A 10,329-nucleotide genomic window follows, 5' to 3' on the forward strand; every position below is an offset into this window, starting at 1 on the left:
AAATGATCAATCGAAAAGGATGTGACTCTGGAATCTGTGGTCCTTCTCAACAGTAACTTCAGGAGCACACCTCTGAATCAAACACATCAGCTGTGCTTTACAGGACGGAAGATCCCTTTCTCTGCAGAGAGATTCATGTGTAAACTCCCCCATGGACCAGGGGTGGCTGCAGCTGACTGTCGCACTTCTGTGGCCACAGGTGTGACGAGTGTAGGTTCCCTACTCTCCACGGGCGTGTGCCCAGGAGGGACTAGCGTAGTCCTGTGTGCCTCACTGACCGTGCAAATGTCGCAGTGAACTCCGAATTCCAGGGCTTGTGCTCGGGGGTCTTTACAAGCTGAACGTACTTCCTGGAGGCTTTGAGTTTTTAACAGACGTCTGTGTTTTCAGCCACACAGAATGACAATTTATTTTCTTGGATATTCTTTTTCAAAAATAATTGAATGAAAATACCTGTCATTCTTTAATCCTCTTCCAGATTAAAAACATACACTTTTTTTTTAAGATTTTACTTCTTTACTTTTAGGGAGAGAATAAGGGAGGGAGAAAGAGAGAGGGAGAAGCATCCACGTGTAAGAGAGACATCAGTCGGCTGCTCCTTGCTTGCCCCCCCCCCCCAGCCAGGACGGCCCACGACTCAGGGCTGTGACCTGACCGGGAATTGAATGGCAACCCTTCATCTTGTGGGATGGTACCCACTGATCAGCACCGGTCAGGGCTATAATTTTCTTAAGGACTATAATGAACGAGGAGGGGGGCGCATTTTAACACCAAGTGCTAATAACTTACAGAGGCTCTAAGGACCCTGTGTGACTTAGTTTCGAATTTAAGTGATGATGTTTCAGTAAATGACAATAGCAAGTCTCCAATATAGAGCAAAAGCCACGATGAACGGGAACTTGCTTCCGACAAGGAAGGCTCTCAGGACGACACACTTCCCGTGGGCCAGGCCGGGCAGGCCGGGTGACCACGGACGGAGTTCCCATCTCATCTTCTGCACACGTCCTGGTGGGTTGAGTGGGGCTGTCGTCTGATTCAGTGAGACAGCTGTTTGACTGATTTATTGACTAGATTAAAAACAAGTCTTTACTACCACATACAAATAGCTCTGTATAGCCAGAGAGTGACTTCATGCATTTACTCTCTTAAGATATTACTGGAAAGTATCAAACCTCCCCAGACACTTTGATAACGACCATTTGTATTTAAAGAAGTACTCAAATCTGTTGGGGAATTTCCTAGTAATGCACATGTTCAGTAAGCCAGCAGGTAGCTCTTAGCCCACAGATAAGTACCAACACTGTGCGGTGTATTCAGTACATAGGCAAACAACAGATACACTTGTTTGCGTGTGTGTTTGAGTGCCTGTTAGGTTTCAGGGGTCTGCAGGAATGAGATACACCATGTGATACCCCCAAAATGAAAAAAAAAAACATGAAGAGCAGGCATCAGGGAACTGAGTAGAGAAAACATCTGTAACACGGAGTAGAAGATGCTACACAGAGAAGCAGGAGATAAGTCAGCCCAGCAGAGCGCTCACGGGCACAGGGTTTTGGGTCACACAGCAGTGGTCAGGGGCTCCATTCCCTGCCTCTCAGCTGACCTTGAACAACACGGGTAAGAACTTGTGGCTCCACGTGGACCTGTTTTCTTTTTAAATAAAAGCACCCGGCCCTTCACGTCCACGGGTTTCCCGTGTGCAGGTTCAACCAACACAGACCAGTAACGGTATCGTGTGCGCCCTACTGTGGACTGAAAATCCTGCCCTTTGTGACATGCGGTTGGTTCAGTCGCCAGTGCAAAGGGCCGCCGTACAGTCAGAGTTATGTGTACATTCTCCCCACAGGGCATTGTCCACCCAGAGCCCCCTCGTTGCTCCAGAGTCGCCTTGCTTAATTTTGTAAACTCCCACCTCAGCCACCCCATCATCTATGACATGTGTGAGGTTTAAAGGAGAAAATGCTGAAATGAAGGCATCGGCCTGATGCATAGTAAGAACTGAAAAGCCGCCTGTGGTCACTAGTTCCACACCGTAGATCAGATACTGCTGGCCCTTTGGTTTGGGGGGAGAACAGCAAGAGGAGAAGGGAGAGGGAGCGGGGGAAGGGACAAAGAGGGAACAAACCGTCCTTTGCTGAGGAGAAGGGCGGACAGAGGACAGGTTCAGCAGTGGCGGCAGGGGAGCGGCCCCTGAAGGAGGGACAGGACGTCTCTGGGTGGAGACAGGAAGGAGGGGCCGTCTGGACTGAGAACGCGGCACGAACTTGGGCGCCAGAGCGGCCGATTGGCAAGGGGGTCCAGGTCAGCTGAAACACGCCGCGTTTGGGGGTGAGGACGAGACCCAGGAGTGCGTGTCGGTGGGAAGCCCTCAACGCTGGACTGAAAGGCGAGACTGCGCTTCAGCAGCAGACGGGGGCGTGAGGCCAACAGCGTGGCGTGAGGCCAACAGCATGGCGTGGGGCGGTGGGAAGGAAGGACGTGGGAGGAGGCTGGAGGGGCCCTTCCACTGTGCCAGAGAAGCCCAGGGCCGCGGTGAGGGACCGCAGTGCGTGCGGGGAGACCGTCAGAAGGTATTGCAGAGCCAGAACCAAAGACTCGGGGCCAGGTGCGCCAGGGGCGTCGGGAGAAGTCGCGGCGAAACACAACCCTGAAATGGCAAGGCTGGGCGCGTGGAAAAGCCCCAGCAGTGCTCTCTGTGGTGTCAATGCTGGGTTCAGTGTGTGGGGAAAATGAGGCAGTGCTCACCGTGCAGCCAACACGGGGGCCTCTGGAGCTGGCGAGGGCAGTGGGGAAGGGAGATACTGATTCTGATGCCTGGTGCCCGCGGCCGGCAGACTGCGGTCTAGCTGCACTTACACCGTCAGAGCAATGGAAGGGAAAGCGTGAAGACGGTGGTGTAAGCCTCCCATCACCCTGCCCTGGAGAGGTGCACGGAGAAAACGCCGTAGTGTGGACTGTGCTTTGGTTTGAAAACTCAAGGTCATGAGCATATCGGCACTGAAAACCGAAATGGGGGCGCAAACCAAAAGAAAGGGTAGCCCAGGCCCTTAAAGGAGGAGCAGAACACAGGGCAGAGGCGGGCCTCTGTGAGCCTGGACCTCGAATTGAAACCAAAGATTCTCTTGGTAAAAGTTAAAAACAAAAGCAGAAAAATCTTGACAGCATACTAATTTGACAAACATTGTTACACTCTTCTGTTTTGTTTTACGAAACAAAGTGTTTCTTATTGTTGATGAAACATCTGTGCTTCTCGTATTAAGCGCGCTCTTAATCAATGTGAAGAACAAAGCCACATGTAACCGCGTGCAACGCTTCCATGGTGAATGGAGAACATCCCAGTCCCTGCAAAGAAAAAGAGCAGCTTATTTAACTATTAGATGCGCCTAATCAATTAACATAAATTAGAATTTTTAAATAACACAATATACTCTTCAGGACATGACAGGTGGGCATGCTAAATGAGAATCTAGAATCCAGAGGCAGCGACCCAGATGCAAAGCACTCGGATTTTTATTTCCCTCACGCCCCACAATCTAGAGACTTCCAGGCGAAGTGCATTACCCTGCGTCGCTGTTCACGCCTTTTGGATCCTTCTCGGTCCCAAATCGAGAAAGAGCAAAACACCGCCTCCAGAAAGGGCGTCGCTTCCTCTGTCCGCAGAAACGGTGTTCAGATCGCAGGGAAAATACTGAGCGCTGTTCCGAAGGCCTTGTGCTTCTAAGCGAGGTTCGGACTCTGCCCACCCCCCGAGGGCAGACCCGTGGAAGCTGCGGTGGCGGGAGGTACGCGCACCTGTGAGCACCGCCATACCCAGCGCCTCCTGGGTTACCTGGTGCAACATCGCGTGAGCACAGGGGCGTCTGGACCGACCCCGGTCAGTTATCCCGGGGAGCGCAAAGAGTAACTCGGCCTGTCTTCCAGGATGTCATCGGCAGGGCGCTGCCGTACCTGGGGACCTTCAGGGACCTGAGCACCATGGAGCAGGTGGTGGCCGTGATCGACGAAGAAATGTGCATCAACTGTGGCAAATGCTACTTGACCTGTAACGACTCCGGCTACCAGGTAAGAACTCTGCACCGAGCAGGATGCAGGGGGCGCTTCCTCCGGCTTTTGTAGCAGAAAAGGGTGTTGTGTCTCCACGTCCGAGATTCAGACCCCGCATGCCCACGGCCCCCCCGCCCCCGGCCTCTCGTCCTCACGGGGCAGTGTCTTTAAGTAGAGGGAAGCCACACCTGCCAGCAACGGTGCCACCATTCCGTGCGTGGCATCACCTTAATGATGAGGGAGGTTCCAACCCAAGAGAGGATGTCAGCCGGTCACGGACAGTGGGAAGCTCTGTGGTCCGGTACACAGGGGAGGGACAAGCCGGCCGCCTGTGGCCCTCACTCTGAAAGGACATGATTCCTTCTGCCAAGAGAAGTCTCCCCCATCCGCTGTCCACAGGGCTTCGGCTGCACTGAGAACGGAGAAGCGGCTCCCAGGTTAGGAGGCAGAGCACCCCTGTTCTGGACAAGCCCCCACAAAGGTTCTTCCCGGGCCCCCCCTCAGCTAGACCTGCTGTGGGGCAGCGACCAGAAAGAGGGCGCCCCGTCCATAGGCTGTGCATGCAGAACAGTGTTAGTTACACTTGGCTTCTCAACCTGCAGAAGTAACTGGAATTTTCAAGATAGATAAAATGGCCCATTTTTAAAATTGAACTTCGCTGACCTTCTTCAGCCCAGCAGAAGGTCCGATGTTGCTCTAGATGGGATTTTGCATATTCTGACCACCCGATAGAGGTGATGTATTTTAATTAAAAAAAAATCTTCAGCCTTCATTTGACATTAGTCCTAGACCAACTTTTTAATGTATCACATTTGGGGGGGGGGGTGCGGGCTGAAAGGTGCCTCTAACAGTTGTTTTGAAATAACTGTTCTTTTGACACATTGACTTTTCTGTCCTCTCCTCCCTAATTAACCAATCAGAGAGCAGTCAGCAGGTCCTATGGCTAAGGTCGCACAGAGCACAGGGTTCGGGTGTCTGGCGTCTTCGAGGTTTTGACTCCCGCGTGGGCACCCTCACCCCGGCTCCACGTCACTAGGAGCGACCTTATTCGTGACGGGGCGGGAAGGAAGGGAGAGAGGAAGTATACATCCCCAAGTTTCTCAACGTCCGGACCTGGTTCTCAGCCGGAGGCCCCGCCCTGGTTCCCACAGCCAGGCAGTGACAGGCGGGGGCAGGTGGGGACAGGAAGCCAGGTGTCCCGGCCTTGGGTCTTCGGTGACTTTCCCCCTGTGTGGTGGGACTCTGCGTGGAAACCCTCAAACCTCAAAGTCGGCTGCTAAGCTGATTCTTTTCCCACTGCTTTTGTCTCAGAACCACACACATCATTTGAAATCCAAACAGGTGCACCCTCACCCCCATGCGGGTGAGGAGGACGAGGAGGGGTGTGGGGGCCCCATGGGGGGTCCTCCGTCCAGTCAGACCGCAGAGGGGCGCTGCTCAGACCAGGGACAGGGGGCGCGTGTGCCACTCTGCGGTGCACACACCAGGAGCTGGTAGCTCAGCTGTGGCTCTGTCTGCTCCAACACTGGGTACGTCGTCCCCACGGCCAGCTCACCACAGGGGACAAGAGCCTGGCACTCCCCCTCCCCTGTGTTGGCGTGGGGGCATCCGTGGCCTTGGGGCGGTGACAGCTGTGCCCTCCGTCTCTGTCCCCAGGCCATCCAGTTCCACCGGGAGACCCACCTGCCCAGCGTATCGGAAAGCTGCACGGGCTGCACCCTTTGTCTCAGCGTCTGCCCCATCATCGACTGCATCCGGATGGTCGCCAGGACAACGCCCTATGAACCCAAGAGAGGCTTGCCCTTGGCCGTGAGGCCATAGCGCTGAGGTGATTGTCGAAACCCTCCTGCGGGCTCCGAGGCCACCCACACACACGTGTCTTTTTAATTGTGACCGTGCGGTCCAGCACTTTCAAATTACAGCAAACACCTAATTTCCAGATAGAAATCTCCTATCTAGACACATTTCTAAATAATCAGAAAAGCAAGTTGGCTACCGGTGACCACTCAATGGTTATAACATCGCGAGAAACTTCAGTTGTCATGGCCATTAATCCACAATTTCCAAATTGCCCTATGCTTTGCTTTGATTTCTAATTGTAAGTGAAATTAAGGATTTTAGAAGCAAGTACAATTAACATACAAAAAAAAGTGTTTCTGAGGAAACATTTTATGATTAAAAATTACGCTTAATTTTAACACTGTTTCTAAGCAAATATAATTAGCTCCAGAAAGCACAGATGAACAAAGCGAAATCATTTTTTACAGTGCCAGGGGAAAAAAATAAAGCCAGAGGGGGTTCGCAAAACTTTGTAGAAGCCCCTCCGCTGGCGCAGCTCCCTGTTGGCCGCAGGTGCCGAGTGACAGTGTCCGGGAGCCGTCGGTGCCAGGGCCGCCCGCCGCTCAGGCCCGAGACCGGCGTCCAGACCCCACCAGGGAATCGGCCTGACGTTCCTCGTTAAATATTTAAACTGTGCTCCCAACGAGATGCAAAGTTTGATTAGAGCTCGGGTGAAAGCCACTTGTTCACTGCGCTCAGATCTGCTCTCTCTGATTTTAATAATAACCTTCATTACAGCAATTAACATCCTAACAACATCCAAATTACACAGCAGCAGGTCACGTGCTGCTCGATTTGAGAACGAAAAGTGTGCGGTTGGCAGCGTTTGCTGCAGGGGCGTACGCGGCTCCCCCGGTCTTTCTCGGAGCGTGTGTGCTAAGTTTCAGAAGTCACGGAGTGAGAGAGAAATCTATTTTTTCTGTGATTGCCAAACAGTACTTTTGCATTTCTCTGCTTTTATAGTCGGGCACGCAGCCCCATATACTTTGTGTATCTCTTCTTTGTGGCGTATTTTCCTATGAATTCAGAACTAGTGAATCTTTAAGGCACCGTTCATGGCATGTTTCTGTGATGGATGCCAGGCAGAGAAGACGTTTCATGATGCACTTTTCGAAATGAGCACTGACCGCCAAATCTCTGTGATGCAATAATATCAAATAAAATTCCACCAAGCACTGGAACGCACGTGGTCCCTTGCTGCCTCCTTTGCCACTGCAGTCACACGTCCCCCGTGGGAGGCGGAGCAGAGCCGGGTGACGCCTACGCCTGCTTGTGGAGGATGGGACGAGGCGGAATCTAATGAGGGGACGGGAGGGTCGCCGTGTGAGTGCTGCGCTGCCTCTGCCACGGACTCAGGCACCCCACTGAGTCCAGTCCTCCTTGGCCAACACGTGTCTCTCTCGGGCCACAGGCCGGGCCCTTCGCGGCGGCTCAGTGGCAGAGGTTTGGTGGGAGTGGCAGCCTTCCGTCAAAGGTGCCAACTTCGTGATAAGAAACAGCCATGTCACCTAACACTTCAGTCTCGATCGTTGTGAGATGCTAAGGGCTCGGAGGCACTGACTCACTTTTGTCACCGTGGGGGCGTCATGCCTGTTGGCCTTGGTAACAGAGTTGTCCAAAATAGGAATTTGCCTGGGCCCCGGGACACCGTCAGGGGGCGTGTCCCTGGACAGGACAAGAGCCAGTTCCTGTGGGAGCACTTCAGCCTGCTGGGACCTCACGGGAAGACGTCAGGGCAGGTGGGCCGGGGCCCCTCAGGGCGCTGGCTGAACACGGGCAGTGAGGACTTGGCGCCATCCTCGGAGGAGGCGTGGACACGGTCCATGGCTCCGCTCTGGACCCCCCACGGGCCGGGGCTCCGCTCTGGACCCCCCACTGTGGAGCAGAGCCGCCAGGGAGCAGGGGTTCGTGAGGCCGCCGTGACCCGCGCCGTGACAGCTCTTTGTCCCCACACACGTTCGTCTCCGTGCGTCTGTGCGTTACACTAAGAGGCCTTTCTCCTCCATGTCGTTTGTAGGAGACGTAGTTGAACTTTGCATGGGTGGCTGGCAGAGAGACTCAGAATAGAGGGAGAAGCAGAGTCACGTATTTCCATCCAGCGAGAGAGACCCCAGGCCGCCGGCCCTAGCTCACACACGCCCACGGCTCCTCGGCATGAACGAAGTCATAGGACCAGACCCAGGAGTCCGGTTAGTGGGTGTCTCCTGTGTCTGCGAGGCTGCGCTAAATATAAGCGTTCTACAAAAATGACAGTGAATGTCCTGTGCCAGCGTGGCCAGGCCGCAGTGCCCGGCTCTTGAGCAAGCGTTATTCCAATGTGCTTCTGAGGGTGGTTTGGGGTGAGACTCACATGTAGCCTGGTAGACTCACAGTAAAGCAGATTGCCCTCCCCGGTGTGGTGGGCCTTGTCTAATCAGTCGAAGGGCTGGCTAGAACAAAAGGCCCACCTTCCCTGAGCAAGAGGGACCTCCCCTGCAGACGGCCTTTGGCCTCCCTGTGCAGCATCCGGTCTGTCCGGCTCCCCGGCAGGCTGTCCCGGCTCTCAGGCTGCAAGCCTTTCCTCAATCACCAGCCCGCCAGCCTCCCCTGTGGATTTTAGACTCACCAAGCCTCCACGATCACAGGGGCCAACTCCCTAAAATGTAAATCTTCACGTACACACACACACACACACACACACACGCACATGTGCACACTATTCTGTTTCTCTGGGGGGCTCAGTAATACAAGATATGTTATCTGGTTTGAATGTTCAGATGAGCAGAAGCGGGTTCTGTTGGTTTTTTTCCCCGTTAACAACTGAGGCCGTGGGCCCTTAAAGAGTCCGAGCGACTTGCTCCAGGTCACGTAGCTGGTGAGGCGTGTTGGTGACGTCCGTGGTACCACCTGCTTCCCCTCCTGTGTTGAGCCCTTCGCTGTCCAGCTAGAGTTTATCAGGCACCGGCCAGGCGGGCTGAGGGCCGAGGGTGTGGGTGCGAAAGCTGTTAGTCCCCTAAAACCCCCACGTGCAGTCCTCGGGGAGTCGGGCCTGTGACCGCTCCCCGGCGAGCGCCAGGAAGACCGTCTGCAGAGGAGAGACACCGTGTAAGGCATTTGCCCGAGCACGATGATAGTTAAAGCAAGTGTTTAGCTCATTTTAAAAAGTGTCCTAACTAGGGAGGGAGAGAAAGGCATCTCAAGCCGTGGAAGCGAGGAAAGCCCGGGGGTGGGGCGGTGGGCCGAGTCTGGCATGATGGGGAAGGAGAGCTGGGCGGCGGCTGGAGCGCACTGAACCTGTGCAGGGCGGGGAGACGAGTCTGAAAGGCCTTCGGATCCCTCGGGGCCTCAGGGCCAGTGTTCTGCTCATTCAGACGCCCACTGCCTCCCTGATGCCCGGCACGGGCTGGCTGGTGACGACTCGTCTGTGAGACAGACGCAGTCGCTGCCTGCTGAGCCTCCAACTTCCTGGAGGCCACAAAGAGCAAGCGGACAAGCAAAGTGCAAAAGCACAGCAGGTTAGTAACGGGATCCTCGCTTCGGCTCAGACGTGGAAGGCCCGGGGCCCCACCCGAGTCTGGCTCCCGGCCGACTGCCCTGGAGACCGCGGTTCGGGCTTCAGACAGGCTCAGGGCCCCTGGGCCCATCGCTCCGGGAGGGCCCTGTGGACGATGGAGGGAGTTTCTGTTTGGCAAGGATGCGTCACATCGACAGACCCTTAGGAGATAACAGGCCCGGGGCTCCATGACGGGACAGAGTCTCACAGACCCTCCTCCGAAGAATCACAGAGGGAACCAGAGAGAAATTCTGCAGGAAGGGGCGGGCCTGGGAGAGGCCTGCTCCTCTGGGGAGACAAGCTGAACTTGTGCGTCCCGCTCATCAAACTCACCGGTGCGAATTGTGACCCGACCAGGTGGCCTCAGGCCTCGGAGCCGGTGCAGGCCAGTGAGGTCACAGCAGCATCAGGAAACCAATGCTCGCCCCTTCCTTCCTTCCTTCCTTCCTTCCTTCCTTCCTTCCTTCCTTCCTTCCTTCCTTCCATCCATCCATCCATCCATCCATCCATCATGCATTTGCTTAACAAATACCTACACTGTGCCCTGGCCGGGGTGGCTCAGTTGCCTGGAGCATCTCCAGTAAACCAAATGGTCGTGGGTTCAATTCCCGGTCAGGGCATGTGCCCAGATCGTGGGTCCAGTCCGCAGTAGAGGCACATGGGAGAGGCAACCAATCGATGTCTCCCTCTTCCCATCAATGTCTCCCTCTCTCATTCTCTCCCTCCCTTCTCTCTCAAATCAGTGAGCATGTCCTTGGGAGAGGATTAAAAATAATAATAATAGTAAAAACAGATGCGTAGTGCATATTCTAGGCCTCGGCAGTGTGGACATACAGACAGACCAGATCTCGGCTCACAAGGAGGCTGTGGTCGCTCTCTCCAGCCTCCGGGTTCCCCAGGACACTCAGAAGCCC

The 10,329-nt window shown here is 54.7% G+C and overlaps 1 protein-coding gene across 2 annotated transcripts in view; it reads left to right on the forward strand.

Moving 5' to 3' along the window:
- DPYD (dihydropyrimidine dehydrogenase) overlaps nucleotides 1-7,064 on the forward strand; it is a 499,545-nt gene extending 492,481 nt beyond the window's left edge. For both annotated transcript variants that reach the window (XM_037153081.2, XM_053655907.1), the window contains 2 exons: nucleotides 3,922-4,062; nucleotides 5,701-7,064. In XM_037153081.2, coding sequence (XP_037008976.2) covers nucleotides 3,922-4,062; nucleotides 5,701-5,865 — 306 coding nt within the window. In that variant the 3' untranslated portion in view covers nucleotides 5,866-7,064. The remainder of the gene's footprint in view (nucleotides 1-3,921; nucleotides 4,063-5,700) is intronic.
- The last annotated feature ends 3,265 nt before the right edge of the window (nucleotides 7,065-10,329 follow it).

This window comes from Artibeus jamaicensis, unplaced genomic scaffold (assembly GCF_021234435.1).
Source record: "Artibeus jamaicensis isolate MK-2021 breed Jamaican fruit bat unplaced genomic scaffold, CSHL_Jam_final scaffold_1689, whole genome shotgun sequence".
Taxonomy (NCBI): domain Eukaryota; kingdom Metazoa; phylum Chordata; class Mammalia; order Chiroptera; family Phyllostomidae; genus Artibeus; species Artibeus jamaicensis.